The sequence below is a fragment of the Drosophila elegans genome, unplaced genomic scaffold (assembly GCF_018152505.1).
Source record: "Drosophila elegans isolate 14027-0461.03 unplaced genomic scaffold, ASM1815250v1 contig_476, whole genome shotgun sequence".
NCBI lineage: Eukaryota > Metazoa > Arthropoda > Insecta > Diptera > Drosophilidae > Drosophila > Drosophila elegans.
The window spans coordinates 11,318,583-11,334,815 of NW_024545863.1; the positions used below are offsets into that span (position 1 = coordinate 11,318,583).

At 39.2% G+C, this 16,233-nt stretch overlaps 1 protein-coding gene across 1 annotated transcript; it reads right to left on the reverse strand.

Moving 5' to 3' along the window:
* Nucleotides 1–767: 767 nt before the first annotated feature.
* LOC108141134 (neprilysin-2) lies at nt 768–15,351 on the reverse strand. The gene is made up of 10 exons (XM_017264357.2): nt 15,206–15,351; nt 14,930–15,054; nt 5,990–6,504; nt 5,399–5,613; nt 4,644–4,820; nt 4,208–4,584; nt 2,562–2,971; nt 1,820–2,070; nt 1,577–1,763; nt 768–1,122 (listed from the first exon to the last, which is right to left on the reverse strand). Exons 2-10 carry the CDS (start codon nt 14,944–14,946, stop codon nt 971–973), a joined length of 2,301 nt encoding a protein of 766 aa, XP_017119846.1. The 5' UTR covers nt 14,947–15,054; nt 15,206–15,351; the 3' UTR covers nt 768–970.
* Between the last annotated feature and the right edge of the window lie 882 nt (nt 15,352–16,233).

Below are 16,233 nucleotides of genomic sequence, written 5' to 3' on the forward strand. Positions count from 1 at the left end.
GTGGTTTATATAACTTTATTTGAGTCTCTGCATCTTGGTGCGAGTTGTTGTGGACAAGCTCCTAGTTTTAGGCAAATACATATAAATAAACAAGAACAAAAGTTTGGCAAGAAACAAAATTTTATTTCAAACTTCGATGTTTCTGCATCGATATTTTTCGTGGCAATGGGATAAAGACTTTTCGATAGCCGACAGGCAATAAATCGAGTGCATTTAGTATATCGACTAGGCTCGAGTTTTTAAGTTTCGTCCAAATTAATTTCATAACTCAACTTGATTTGGTTAACTTCTTTGTAGAGCATGTGTGTGTACTTTTGATTAACATTAAAAGCCGATTCCATCTAGTTGATTTGTCCTTCAATTCGGACCTTGATCAAGAGAATTTTGGATTCAAAGAATTTAAAATTGTGAACAAAATAATTTTTGAAAACATTATGGTCCACCTAACATAATATCTGTAAAAATGTATTTATTTAAAGATAATGCAATTAATATTAAATCATAAAAGTAAACAATTTTGTTAAAGAGACCAAAAATATTAAATTTCTTTTGTCAGTTTTTTCATTTTCTTTTTTAGAAAAATATTTATTTTAAATTTTTAGTCTTATTCATCCCTTTTTGTCGCTTAGTTTGTTTTTCTTATGTACGCATAATTTAAACAATAAAAATGTATGTTTTTAAGAATTTCAAAATATGACTATATATGACTGACTATATGATATACAAAACGAAAATTTCAAAAAAAATTATGAAAAGTAATTGATATATTACATATAAACAAATATTTTATTAAATACGATTTTTACATAATGCACACTTATCATAAATACGCTTGGTATTGTATTTGTATTTCTACTTGAGATTAGCCCTTCTAGAATCGGGCTTGATCGCTGACATTCCATGCATTCTATTACTTATCGCGCCACGACGGTCACAATTTACCAACACGCAATCAATGTCGAAACAGGTCCTACCACACTTCGCACTTCTGAACCGGGTTCATGGGGGAGCCCTCCGGACACTGGAAGTCCTTGGCGAAGTCCTTCATATTGCTGAGCGATCCAAGTACTCGAAACTCGGATGGCGAATGCACACCTGTGGTAATACGCATCTTGAGAGATTCTGCAACGATTAAACAGACACAATTAAAATTTAGTATTCATTTGATAGTTCCTTGTTTTAAATCAGACAATGATCCGCTTAAAAGATCATAGCACTTACATAGACACTTTTCTTAAGGGAATTATTCTTAACACTTTTTTGTTACCATTTTTATTTTACTTTAATTTATTATCTTTATTTTTGTATCGTAGGTTTTGGTTAACCAATTTTAATCATCTTAAAACAACAAACTAAAATAATTTTAAATTTCTACCAGCAAACAAATCTAGTCAAGCCATCGGTGATGAGTTTTTATATGGATTTTGGTAAGCATGTATTTGAGTTTAAAAAAAATGGATGCTTTTAATTTTAATTTCTACTTATAAAGTCGATATTGATTAAAATGATGGGGGCAAGTACATAAAAAAAGTACTTTTAATCTAACACTCGACATTTCTTGACATATAAAACCCACCTTTACGATATTTGGCACACCAGGTCTGTCCAGATGCCACCCAAAACATCTGTTCCGGGGTGTAGTCCAGTCCGGGAAGCTTGGGCTCAGGTCCGTGCTTCTCCACCCATCTTCGGTACGCAATGTACGACTCCTTGACTCCCCCGTTATCGGCGATATTTTCGCCCTGCGTGTTGATTCCATTCAACTGTCGAGAAAAAGGAATCTTTAGATTTGGTCCACCCTCCAGAGAGGATCACTTACGTTCAGACCCGTTGCCCGCTCCGTATAGTTGCCATACTGCTCGATGATGCATTTCGCCTTGGCCAGGTAGGCCTTCTGGGTGTCCGGCTGCCACCAGTCCCGCAGGTTGCCTTTCACATCAAACTGACGACCCTGGTCGTCAAAGCCGTGGGTGATCTCGTGGCCAATTACGTAGCCAATGGCGCCAAAGTTCATGTATTTGGGCCGTTGGGCATTGAAGAAGTGTCCCTGCAGGATGCCAGCGGGGAATTCTGTTCAAAAAATAACAATATCAGAAACTTTAAAAGAAGTTTTTATAAATGGGATTCTAATTAATGACATTGATAGCGACTAAACAGTTATATATTTACTGAATTTTTAAAATCATACCATCAAGTACTTGAGAAAAAAAAAATAAAAAACTGGCATTTATGTATATAAACAATTAAAATTAGTAGACTAAAAGAACAAAAGCTTTTTGACTCTTAAATATCTAACAAATAGACAACTTTGTATTTATTTTACGAAAACTACAAAACATTCTAAAAAGGTGGTATATTTTATTATAAAATAATATAGGAACTAACCATAACTAAATTGATTGAAATGCAGATGTAAAGTTAAAAAACCAGATCAAATTTATCTTTTAAATTCAAGGATTTTACCGTGCAGTTTTACCAAGAGGCGAAAATTCACTAACCCAGGAAAACAACTTTCAGAGATTGGAAAAGCCCTATTTTTTTTTTATGTGAGTGAGACTTACGAATACTGTTCTCCAGGGAGGAGTAGAAGGCGTTCACGATCGCCGGTCGAGCGTGGCGTACCCAGTCCGTCTTGTTGACCGGCAGTCGCAGTTTGTTGAAGGAGTAGTCCGTGCCGAAGATGTTCATGCCCAGGAAGGACTCGAAGTACTTGGCGGGATCGATGTCCAGCTTGGCATAGTACGCGGCGAGCTTCTCGTTGTCGAGCATCTCGTCGGGATAGCCGATGTGGGTGGCCATGCTGTGCAGCTTCTGCTTGGCCTCCTCCTTGGTCTTGGCGTCCATCCAGTTGACCTCGTCCAAAATATCGTTGAAGACGCTGCGGATGTCGTTGACCATCTCCAGGGCGTTCGCCTTCGAGTCCTTGTGGAAGTGCTTGCGCACGTAGAGTGATCCCACGGATATGCCAAGGCTGGGAGTCGATTCGAGATTCGGTCGATTAGATGGCGCAATGGGATGTCGGTTGGAGGTGTGCAGTAATTGAAATTGTGACGTAAAAGGGAAACACAAAATGAACATGGATATTAGGACCGAAGACTGGGAACTGATTTAACCGATTCGAAATATTCAGTTATGAGACCTCGATTGCGTCTGAACCCAACTAACGTGAACCAAACAAATGGTTTCCTCTAAGGTCAAGATTAAACCATACAAAAAATGAATTTAGTGGAGTGGTCATAAGTAGTGTTTCTGCTCGCTAGTCGTAGCCGAGTAACAAAACATATATATTTTCGGTGTTCAGATATATGAAAATAAATTAAATAAAAATCATGCCGGACTTACAGGTCAGTTTTATTTTGATAACAAAAACATATCTTTAATAATCCTTATTTTTGAGTTTCAAAAATAAAAATTATGCCAAGCTATATAAAATTACTCACAAATAAAGATTTTCATTGAAGAAACAAACAAAAATAAAATGTAATCATAACCAAATTACTTTTGTTATAAAAATTATAATGATTACGGTCCCTGATTAAAATATGGGTTCTGCAAGTGCTGAAAAAGTCTTTACATTTTCATCACGGACAGACAGAAATATAAACCAATCTTGTAATAGTTGGTAAGAATCTCATGAGAGTTGATTCCAATTAAAATGTAGCCTACACCAAACAAACACCCCGTCAATAAAAAGCTTGAAACAAAAGGTTTAAATGAGTGTTAATCCTTATCTACAGTGATTCTGTGCTTAATAACATCTAATAGTAAGTTCAAAGCAAATAAATACGCTTACCCAGTAGAGTGCAAAAAAAAATTATAACAAAATCTAAAATTGATCAAGAATAAAAAATACCTAACCAATTTGTTTAGTGACGCATTGCAATGTTAAAATTATATGATAAACTTGTTTTTAGCATGCGTGTGCTCGGTTTAGTGGGTCCTTTGACTGTGCATGGTGTGTGTGTTTCTTGTGTTTCTTATATTTGTGGCTTTGTCAAGAAAACGTTTAATGCATTTCTCTTAATAAGTACCTATCGAAATCTTCTTCGAATTGTCCACAAATGCTGCAAATCACAAAGAAACCAAAAGAAGATACAGAAACAGGGCAGAGATACGAGAGATACGAGATACGAAATACGCATACGGATACAGCCAACACCCGACGACCTTGCCCCCTGGAAGGGGGTGGTGGGAAGCATGCACTAACCTGCCAGTGGCGATGTCCACGCACTCCTTCCAGCGGGCCTCCTGCTCCTGGCGACCGGACAGGGCGGTGGCGTACTGCAGCTGCCGCTTGCGGAACTCCTCGTTGAGGAATCCCACCGAGAAGCCATGGATGCGCCAGAACATGTAATTGGCGATGACGCGCTTCGGCGTCTTGGCCAGCAGCTTGCCGAGGTCCTCGAAGAAACTGGGCACCGACAGGTTGATCATCTCGTCCTCGGCCACATTCAGTCCCTCCGGCAGCAGGGCATTCATGTAGTCCACCCACTGCACGTACGGATAGGCAGCCTGCAGCTGGGCCGGAGTCCTTAGGTTGTACAGCTCCGAGGAGTTGCGACGCTTCTCGTTGGGCCAGGAGATCTGGGCAAAAAGATTTGAGATACTCTTCGGTTTGCTGGCTATCCACGCCCTCTACTCACATTGGCCAGGGCAATCTCGAACTCCAGCGAGCTCAGCAGTTCCGTCTTTGCCAGTTCCTTGTTGGCGCCAAAGAGCACGGCGATGTCCACCATGTACTCGTAGTAGGCCGTCACCAGGGTCTCGTTGAAGCCCTTGACCAAGTACTCGCGACTCAGGGCCAGAGCCGACTGGTCCAGCTAAAATTCAAGGATAACAAACGATTATATGGTAATCGCATAAAAGAAGGGCATAAAGTTCTTTTTTTATTCCTTAAAAATTTAGCTAATATCTTATTAAAAGTATTATTCCTCCAAGAAATATATTAGAAAAACAAGATGGGAACAGTTACCCATTATCCTGTTAGCCAATTAAACTAAGATAAATATTCCCCTAACAGATGGCGCCAACTTCAACTTTATCAAAGCGGCAAACAACAAAGGGGATGCGCCATCTGGCGGTGAAGTATATTTACTTGCCAGTGCTGACATCATTGACCATGTTTAAATACACGTTTTAACAGCTTTTTAAATATTTGTTCGATTAGGAAATGGGTCGAATCGCAAAATATTGATCAAGTAAATATTTACTTGACTCTCCAGAGACCTATTGGATATTAGAGTGGGCGTGGTCCTAATAAACTTGCTCTGCTTGTCCACTACCAGAATCTTTAAAATTCGTAACGTTCAGATCGACTTGTCCATTGATAAGAATATATATTCTACCCGACGAGCAAACATTTAAACATAAATCTTTAGAAGAATCGAAGAATACTCACGTCTATAAGACGCTTAGTGCTGTTCTGCAGATCCACTCCGATCGAGAAGTCGATGATGTAGTCCATGCTAAATCCGGCGGTGCGGAACTTCTTGACCTGCTCCTGCCAGGTCCAGCTGTCGTCCGCATTCCAGGACTCGCCCTTGATCAGTGGCCATCCGCCAAGCTTTTCAGCCACGCGAGTAATTGGCTCAGCGCCCAAGGACTCGATAAGAGCTGCATGAGAACAAAAACCATTAATAAAGTGACTTGGCTGAGGCATTAACTTCAATTATTAAAACCACAAATACGAAAACATAATTTATTTACAACTGCAATCAACTAAACGACGCTAGCTTAAAATGATTACCACAAATTAAAGTCAAGTTTGTGTACAACAAAATAAACTTAATAGCTAAATCTTCTTTTATTTTATTTATTTGTTATAAATGATAGTGTAGTTTAAAAAACAAAAGCTAACATAGGAGAACTACTATGATTGCTTGAATGATAGTATCTAATTTTATATCATTGCATTTGGCTTTGATTTTGTAAGCCAAGAGCAGATAAGATAACCTGGGAGAAGGCAAACATATCCATTTTAAATACTCACTCTTGTTCATGCAGGCCTTGTAGAGGAGGTTGGGCAACAGGAAATGCTTGGGCTCGGAGTCCGGTCGCTCCGCGGTGATGATGTCCTTGAGCTGCTCCTGCAGCTTGTCGGAGATCACCGAGAAGGTGCTGATCGATACCTTGTCGTCCGGTATGTTCTCCTCCTCGAGGTACGTGCCGCAGGCGAACTCGTAGAAGTTGTCACACGGCTCCACTTCGGGCCGCATCTTGCGCAGCACGGTGGACGCCGTGTGGATGCACTCCTGGGTGAGGCACACGTCGCTGGAGGAGTCCTCGCCCGCCTTGCCCTTGTGGCCAGAGCCCATGGGCACCTTGTTGATGGTGGTGCTGTCACCGTGCAGGGCCGTGGCCTGCGGATTCTCCGGGGAACCGGCCGCCTTCAGAGCATCGTTCAGCCACAATCCGAATCCGGCGGCGGCGGCCACGAAGAGAATGCCGCTGACGACAAGCAGGCTTCTTTCCAACTTGGTGCGACGACGCCACCAGTTGGGGTTCCTGCGAAACGACACAAATAAATATCGGTCAGTCAGGGCCTAGCTCAAATTAAATATATGTGTAGGTAAAAAAAAAATCGTATATTTTTTTAGTTCCTCTGCTGCTTTTCGTGTCACTGCACAGCAATAATTCACACAGAAAAAATAAAACCCTATAAAACATGCACGGTAAAATGTGTCTACTCATACATGTGTACTGTATAACATTTTTATGATCTTGAATTACGATTTCGAATTCTAAAACAACAAGTATAAAGCCAAGGAGAAGCTTTTTTTTATTTTACTTAAAACCTTAAAAAAAAATATCATTAAAGTTTGAAAGAACAGCAAATGTTGAAATCGACTTATTGTCGATGAAGTATTAACCACAGTAACTTAAGTGATTATTAATTATTTTTTTTACTGTAAAAAATGTTTATGATCTTGAATTACGACTTCGAATTCTAAAGTAAGAAGTATAAAGCCTAGGAGAAGCATTTTCTTAATTTTAAGAACCATCAAACACTAAGTTTTTAATTTTATTTCACATGAAATGCTTTTACTTCCAAAACCTATTATAAAATATCATTAAAGTCTAAAGTCTTCGTTTGGAAAAACAGTAAAAGTTTTATTCGACTTATTGTTTATGAAACAATACCCACAGAAATTGAAGTGATTATTAACTATTAAATAATGTTGACCACATAGCAATCGTAATGTGAACTGAGAGAGAACGCTTAGTTACCAAAAACCTTTCTTGTTCCAATGGGTTGGTTAGACTATAAACCTGCTGCATGGTGTATGTAATTGTCGGCCAACTTCCGATTTCCCCTCTTAAGCATAACGCTCTTGATTTGCCAATTTATAGCCGTAATTATTGTTGTTATTCCGTTGTTCAACTGGTTAAATTTTGTACACACAAGTTTGAAAAGTCATTTTGGCCGCCGAACTCGTTACGACATTCGAGTATTTGTGTTCGACGGTGTTTCGCACACACGCAAACCACGGGCAGAATGCTTTTTTTAATGCCCATCCATTTCCGCGGCAAAAAACACACACACACAGTAGCCATTCGAAAATAGATATAGATAAAAGTGATGAATTTTTGCACGCTTCAATTACTGTGAAAAGTTGTAACATAATAACGCCAAAAGTTAATATGCCGAATCTGGGCGATCAAGTCACCGGCCGTGAATGCAACCTTTTATGGCCAATAGAGGTCAAAGTTCAGGATTGGATTCTGCATAATCCACGGGCTCCAAATCCGATCAGGCCTAACCCCACAATAAACCGTCATAGTTGAATGTACATGCAAAAAATACATTCAAGTCAACAGCTTCAAATCACTTAGCCGGTTTAATGTAGCTGAACATTTTCCCCAACGCTAATGACACAGAATCCCAAGCACCAAAAAATGTTAATGAACAAACATACCATGATTAATAATTCTGTTCTAGAAGTTATTTTGTTTTTTGTGTCATATAAGGCGGATATGACCCATCTTCCTGCTTATGCATGTTTTTCGTTTAAGCGAGCATTTGTTTAAAAAAGCTCGATGGTGCTTCTAATTTATTCAGAGTTCTTATTTTGGACCTCAAGTGAGATATCGAGTACTGCCCGCTTAATGAATTCAATACCGGCAAAAACTCGCAATTATTTCGACATTATTTCGTAAGATAAAGCAAAGTCAATCAGCAAACCAGTTTCGTAAATGATTTAACCATTTTTTGGCCAGCGATTAATTGCACGTAATGACACGGACTTTACAAAGTTGAACGACACCACAGATCGGCCTCAAATCGAAGTGCAGTGTTCTGGATTTCCTCGCACGGAAATTAACAAATAAAAAATGCATTCCAGTGCTGAGAAATAAGCCAAAGATCTTGGTGAACCGTTGTTGGATTTAGCATCATACCATCTGGTGCATTAACTTTTGCTCAACACTGTGTACTGCTGGAATAACTCATTGATAAAAGAATTCTGCGTAAGCTCGCGTTTGGATATTATATAGACTATATCTTAAAGGAGAATTAAAATATTATTTTTTGACTTCATTAAAATTTTAATTACGCCTATAGAAAAATCAAATGTAACACAACCTTTTTTTTAAAAAATTTTCCCAGTAAATATAAATATAATATAATTTCACTGCAACTGTAAGATATGTAAGATATCAGATCGCCAAATCGTATACACAATATCATAGTTCATATACTCAAATTTAAAAAAAAAAATATATATATTGTTTTCGTACCTTTTACGTTATCTAGATACTCGACAAATTGTGTACCTTTTACCTAAATCCAAAAAACTAGTACCTTACCCAACAATGAAAATAAGTAAATATTATATTTTATGCGGTTTGATATTGTTGCGCTGTGTAACAAGACAGATCGAGGAAAATTCCCACAGCACAGATAAAAACTGTTCTTGAAATGCGTTTGTCAAGAATCTTAATTTTTAAATTATGACTGGCATTAACTTCGACGTATGATTAATTGTTAAACTTTTAAGAGCCCAAAATAAACAGCAAATAAGCTATAACTTGTTGAGGAAGTTTAGATGCTCTATCTGTTATTTATTTTGACGTGGGAGTGAACACGAACTCAAACTAAAATTTATTGAATGCAGCTTACTAATTAGTAAGCTTGTACATTTACAGTCCGTTGTATAATCCCCACTCGTAATCTCGGATCTGCCAAATATGAGATATGACTACTGATCACCGCCCAGCCTGGCCAATTAACTGAGTCGTCTGGAGACAGGTCGTGCCTTTCCTTGGCCCGTATTATCGAAGGCGGAGATCACGATCGAGTCCCGGAGATCGGGCAAGAACCCGGCTCAATAGATGCCCTCATCACCGACCCATAGAAGCACCCTAACTGGGACTTCGATGGCATCTTACGCTGGGTATCGCATCGCCGGTGGGTATCTTTCAGCTGTGAATACACAAGTGCTGCCCACATTATGTAAGTGGCGGGGTGGGCAAAAGGGCCGAAAGGGGGGCAAAGGGGGCGAAAGGGGGCGGAACTGGGGCCACCACCTGGGGCTCAATGAGGGGCGGCCAGTTTGAAGCCCTGCTTTTGTCTACGGCCTGCGTTGCCGTTGCCCAATAAATGTGTCAAGTGCAGGCGGCGTGCCTCTGCCATTGACGTGGCAACCTGTACGTCACCTCGTCCCTAAACACACACACACACACAAAATAAGTAAAAAACTAAACAAAACACACTGGCACTCACACTGGCAATATGCACACGTGAAATCGCACATGTGTGCTGAGTACCTGTGTTGTGTGAGTGACGTTTGGCAACTTTTACGTTTTGAGGGTTTATTGTATAGCTTTTAATATGTTTTTGATAGTTTTGGGTGTCGGTTGCCGTTGTTTTTATTAAAATGCCAAGCCTTGATTGGCACCCACCCCTTTAAAGTATGATTCCCTTTGGCAATCGCCTATAAATTGGTAGCTGTTTCTTCGACCCATTCGTTAAGTCTATATCATAGTTAAGAATTGATGATAGCTCGTGTATTAGTCAATTAATTACTTTTTACCATAAAAGTACATTGTGGGAAATAAGACACATTGAGGGGTAACAAAATGTTAGACAATCATTTGGAATCAAGAATTGTATAAACAGTCTTACAAGCATTTCGAAAATCATCTTTAGCAAGGATATGTTTATAATTTATAAATGAACAATCGATTTTATGACCTCTTGGAGCTGCTCTAATAGTAAACGTTACTTTTTATAGTATTTTAAAAGTTTATCTTAATAAATTACTTAACAGAAGTTCGTCGAGCGTGACACAGTTAGCCAATGTCAGTAAACCAATTTGGCATTAATCACTCCGGAAAACTGCTGTTCTACAATGAATGAGCACATAAGTACAGGCCCTGCTGCCAGTGACTAGGAATCTTTTTTTTTTTGCAGTTGCATTTGGATGCATCATAGTTTAAGTTTAAAACTGCCCAAAACTTGGTCAATTAATTTATAGATTCGGTGCGGGTACACGTGCAACTGGTTGCCTCATTTTCCCAGTCTTTTCGTAATGCCCAAACAAAATGCTACGACAAATTGCCTTTCAAGTGTTAATTTGTGCCACAGACACAATTACCTAATACATTTTAATTTCGCCGAGCGAGAAATGCGATGACGATGACGATGGCGACTAAGATTCAAGACTCAGGCGTTACTTACTTGCCCGAATTGCTACTGCGCGCTTTTAATTGCCCAACGAAAATGTCGAGCACTCACATAGGCGGTTTCTCTTACCCGAGCCCCACTGTCCGCCCGCGTTTCACTGTATGCACTCATTAAGGGGTCACGGACTGCAACTTGTTCACATTTGGCAAATGAATCTCAACCCGTTAATGCTAGTGTCTTAAAAAAATTAGGACTGATCGACACAAGTTTTTATTAATTAAAAGTCTATCAATGTTTCCTAATTGTAAAAAAAAAGAAGAACAAATAAAATATAATTTAATACCTGTTATATTTCTTAAGGCCCTTGATATCAAATTGAAATGGTTCAAATCACTAGAAAATAATTTAGTTTTTCAACTTATTGATTATAATTTTGTTATGTTTATGAAATATCTAACTTCGTGTAAAACTGAAGTTATAGTCAAAAATTATGAATAGGGTTATACAATTCTTCATCAAAAACATTTCTCTATCATCACCATCCTTTGTGAAAACTTGATGGGTGTGGTGCTTTAAGCATTTTCTAAATATTAACTTATTGGTTTCTAAGATCAATGTTTTAATAAATTATTAAGGGTTTCGAAAAGCAGATTATTTTTTTTAAAGACATGTTTGCCAATTAGCTGCAGTGCAACGTGAATGCGCCAGTAAGTTTCAATAATCGCATTATCTCGTGAACTTGGCGTTGGCGCCCTAAGTGGATTTGTGGTGGCGCGTAGATGGATCTTGGCCAAGGCGATGTCCCGGAGCAACCTTTGCCAATGCAATGCAATCCACTTATTAGCAGGAAGAGGGCAATTTGCAGCAGGAAGGCGCAGCCAGCGACAATGCAATTTGCCCCGTGCCAGGCCACTTAGTTTTCCACCTTTGATGGGTTTGTGGGCCGGAAGGAAAAGCGGCAGGTGGAAGAAGGAAGGCGGAAGGCGGGAAAGCCTAGGATGTGGCCAATGCAAACAAATCGCAGAACGCCATGCCCGATGTGTGGGTCGAAATGGGTTCGTACTAGTGGGTTATTCAGTGGCCGCGGGTGTCCAACGACAAGGCCAAACGGTGGCCAGATGTCGCAAGGCTGTTTGGCCAACACTGCCATTGCAAATGGCGCCTTGCATGCCAAACAAATTGGGAATGTTCACCAAAAACACACACAAAACAAAAGTGTATTGGCAACTGATATCGAAAAATAAAAAAAAAAACAATGAGCTCAAGTTCATTTGTTTAATATGCATTAAGCGTTACGACTGTCGGCGAAATTTTTAACTCACAACCTGACCTCAAAATTTGAATTATCAATAACGAAAATTAAATACATTTTAATGCAAATACAAATACCCAACGAAATAAAGAGCAGCACTTCGACTTGACTTGTGGCACGTTCCCAGGTTTCGTTAACCCCCCAAAGCCAACGAACAATTGCGAATTCGCGCAATTTCCTTAAGAACTCTGAGTACTTTTGAGTCCCGATGTGGCGACGATCAATCATCGGTCTGACAAGTACGCAAATTATTTTGATTTTATTATGTGCCAAATGAGTAATAAGCCGTTTACAGCACTCAAAGCCAAAGAAATGGAGAACGTTGAGGGGAAGAAAGCCGAATAAATGCCGGACTATTACGTGAGCTACACGCTCCAAAATCTTCCCAAAATACAGAGAATTTTTGCCTGAATTACGGCAGCCGTTGGCCTGATTTTCAACGACTCACGTGCATTTCATGAGCAAGCGAAAAGAATTACCAGGCCAGGTACCAGGCCAGCCCCTCCCACCAGAGCGATAAATTACAGGTCTTAATCGCAACGAATAAGTGTCAAGAGTTATGACTCCGTCTTGGCTCAAAGAATGGAGCATGCGGAAGGGATCAGGATAAGTTGATTGGCAAAACGTGCCACAGCTCGATATATTATATAAAAAAGATTTAAAAAATCAGGAAGAGAATTGAGCATTTTTTATCGTCTTCCCCAAAGGATTTAATAAAAAAAGAGTTAACGATTCATGACAATATATTGAAATAATCAATTAGAAATGGTATATTAACATTTCAATTTAGCTGCTTGCATTTTAATTTTCAAAAATTAATTTTCAGAAGAGCAGAAAACATGCAAAAAAAAAACGAAACTTCCACTTTCTCTTAAAAAACAGATAACAGAGTAAGCTAAACGCTAAAGAAATATTTATAAATTAAGCTTCTCCCACAAGAATTCAACTCTCGAAAATTAGAATAAACCTGCGACATCGATTCCGCTTTCTCTAACAGATTTCGATTTGGGCGGCGATCATAAATCCAGCCAGAGAGAAAGTGGCCATTAATCGTGGCCAGAACGCACTCGAAGCGTCCGAAGCTCAAGCCCATACGATCTTGTTTCAATGCAATGGCTAGTCGATATGCTGGCGGGCTTTGTTGTTTGCGTAACCCACGAATTTTCTTGGCCATTATAGAGGGGGAAAGGTCAGTTAATGCCAAAGGGGTGCGGGGCGGGAGTAGGTACTCCCAAGCCGCAGAAGTTACCTTCAGCGGTGCATGGAAAAAGAAAACGAAAAGCCAAGAAAACGCAACCGCCAACGGCCAAGAAAACTGTGCTGACCATAATTGGAGTTGCACTAAGGTCTGCGTGCATTTAATTATGCAATTTGAGCAAATAGCTGCCCAGCTGTACAAAGTTAAGCCCATGCCCATGCCCATACTCCGAAAGCGCTCGGTTCTCGGCTATTTCCTTGGCTCAACTCTTTTTGTCTGGCCCAAAAACCTTAAATATCTTTGAAAAAGTAAAGCCATTCTTTATTAGTCAAATAGTAAAACCGGATAGGCAGAGGTGCGACTTTGTTTTGTGTTCCTCCTATTTTTTCTAACTCTACAAGGCGGTCTTTTGTTGTTTTGTCCAAATTCGAAGCCACACATCACCTATATCGACTTCATATTCAGATACTACTAGTCAGGCCACGAAGAAAGGGCAACCACTTAGTTTACGTAATGCTGACCTAGAAAAATTCGTATAAATAAAAATGTTCGAGTGTTTGGCGGCACACCTTAACCCAATAAAAATAATAAAAGAGAAAGATGCGCAAAAAATATTCAATTTTGTTTACACCTAAAATTTAAGTGGAAAACGTGATCGGCCCAAGATGTTTGCAGCTGATCCGTTGAATCGGTATGTTTATGGGGGGTTCGATTACCCGAAGTTCTTGGCCGAGAGCAAATGTTTTGATTAAATGTAAACAATGCCCACAGGGTTGAGTCAATCTCGAGATTCTCCGGACTTTCTTATCTCTAGCAAATGTTTTTGTTTGCCCCTTAAACACAGGTCTTTGGCAAGCACGGTGCCATTAGCACAACAATAGTTAGCCTGTGGGGATTGTGTCATAACGTATGGTTACCATATACCTAGAGTTTCCTACTCCGAAGAACAATGAGCTGTGTCGTGGGCAGTGGGAACCGGTAGTAGTCAAAGTACTCAAATAAATGCCTGCACAAAAAACCTAATGACAGGCTATGCCACAGCGATTGTAGAGTAGGAAGCAAATGTTGAAAGGTTTCTAAATCCCATCCCATAAAACTTGAAGGACATTGCGATTGCAACTCAATTGTATGATTTAAACTGTATCTTTGCAGCTCAATGAATCCAAAATCATTCAGTATGAAAAGCATTAATTAAAGCGCGTTGGCCACCAATTAATCTCCCAGGCTCGTTTGTGTAGCTTCCCAAAGACTTGGTTGACTGAACTCCACTAACACCGATCCCACTCAAATGTGAACCCCGGCCAGATGAAAACTCGTTTTCAAATATCCATCGATGCAGCCAGAGGATGTCAAGCAAAGGCCAGTCGAAGATTTGCCGGGAGTTGACTTTGGTTTTACGTTTGTCATTGACACACCACGGGCAAAAAAATTGGATATGTTTCGATTACATAACAATTTTCCAATTAAACAAACATATAAACTAAATCTTAGGGTAAAATAAATTTTACTGAATTAAATCAGAAAAGAGTGCCCTTTTGTTTTTTAAAATAAAATATGCTAAATTTCTTTCTGTGTGGGCCCAGCTTGAATGATAAGCCAGGGTCCCAGCCGAAGGCCCCTCGAAACGTGTTTTCAATAATCATGCGCAGCTTTCTTTTTACACATAACTGCCACAAATATGTGGCTGAGTGCCGAGTGGTTAGGATAGTGAAACGGTCTGTGCGAAATCAACTGGGATTGGGATTGTTCAGGAAAAGCAGGAATCTCAATATTTCGGGGAGGTGGCCATACTTACTTAATGACTGTCTGCATGCTGGCCGCTTCGATGCGATTTGTGTGATTTGTCTACAATATGTATATTTTACTGAGCGACAAGTTTGCCTATTTTCGGTGGCGTTTAGTTAACGAGAGGCTGTTAAGCTGTTAAAGAGAATTAATTGCGTTTAGTAAACACTCGACTTAAACATTCGTCAAACGGTTACAAGCAAGCGTCAGTCATAACAGAGCTATGCCCATTTTCATTGTTTATTGACTTTGGATTGTTCAACTATTTAGCAAGCAATTAATTTACACAGTGCTCCAGCTCCAGCTCCAGCTTCAGCTTCAGCAGCACGGATTTGAAACAAACTGTCACAAACTGCCGTTGTCCACTCCACAGATCAGAGGTGGAATCGCGGTGAACTTAACTCGTCAACGAACGAAAACCGACTGAGCGCTCCGTCGCTCCATCGCACTCCTATATAAAAACAAAAGTGAAAAGCGCGCTGCCACCATCGCTGAGACTCGGATACTCTGCTGGAATGCATGCGTATCTGTTCGGTTCAGATTGATTCAGAACCTTGTTCATTTGCCTGCTGAAAATTAGTTTTCAGATTAAAGCAACTGAGTCGCAAGTTCTATTAAAATTTTAGCGTGAAGTAATTTACACAAATTAGCCTCTGAAGTAGCCCTTCTTTAAAACGTTAAGCTCAATATTTAGAGTGTTTTTACCTAGCTTAAGTCATAGTGAATAACTAAAAACACAAAAGACATAAGTTAAAGCGAAAGCGAAAGCTGAACTGCAGTAGTACGTTTATTACTAAAATAAATTTTAAAGTACTCGATAAAAAAATTTGCATTTTTAATGATATTAAAAATCATAAAATTTCATGGTAGACATCTCAGCATGGACACTTAAAAAAATAATTCAATTTCAGATATATAACAATAAATAAATAATAACAATAAATAGTCGAGTTTCCTGACTATAAGATAATCGTTACAAAACCCACAGCGCACAACCCACAAAAACGTACGAAAAAGTGTTGCCTACCCGTAGGCGTAATATATGTTTGTAATATATGTATGCAGACATTATCATATGCTTGGTTGTCACAAAAGTCTGACGTCTTTCGGGAAGTTTGAATATTAAATCAACCGAAAAATCCGTCGGTGGTAGATAATCTCAAATTTTTAATGTTTTAAAAAATATTTCATTTAGAAAATTATTTTTATACAAACTTTTATCTCTAGTTTTTGATTTGTTAAATGTACAAAACTATTTTGGTTACAAAACTTGTCTCTTCCTAAAATAAAAGTATTGGTGCCATGAAATCTCCT

What these genes read in the sequence shown, in the direction of transcription:
- LOC108141134 (XM_017264357.2), bottom strand. An exon ending in GCACTAAGCGTCTTATAGAC is followed by an intron (nt 4,821 to 5,398) that starts GTGAGTATTCTT and finishes CTTGAATTTTAG; the next exon opens with CTGGACCAGTCGGCTCTGGC. An exon ending in AGCGGGCAACGGGTCTGAAC is followed by an intron (nt 1,764 to 1,819) that starts GTAAGTGATCCT and finishes TTTTCTCGACAG; the next exon opens with TTGAATGGAATCAACACGCA.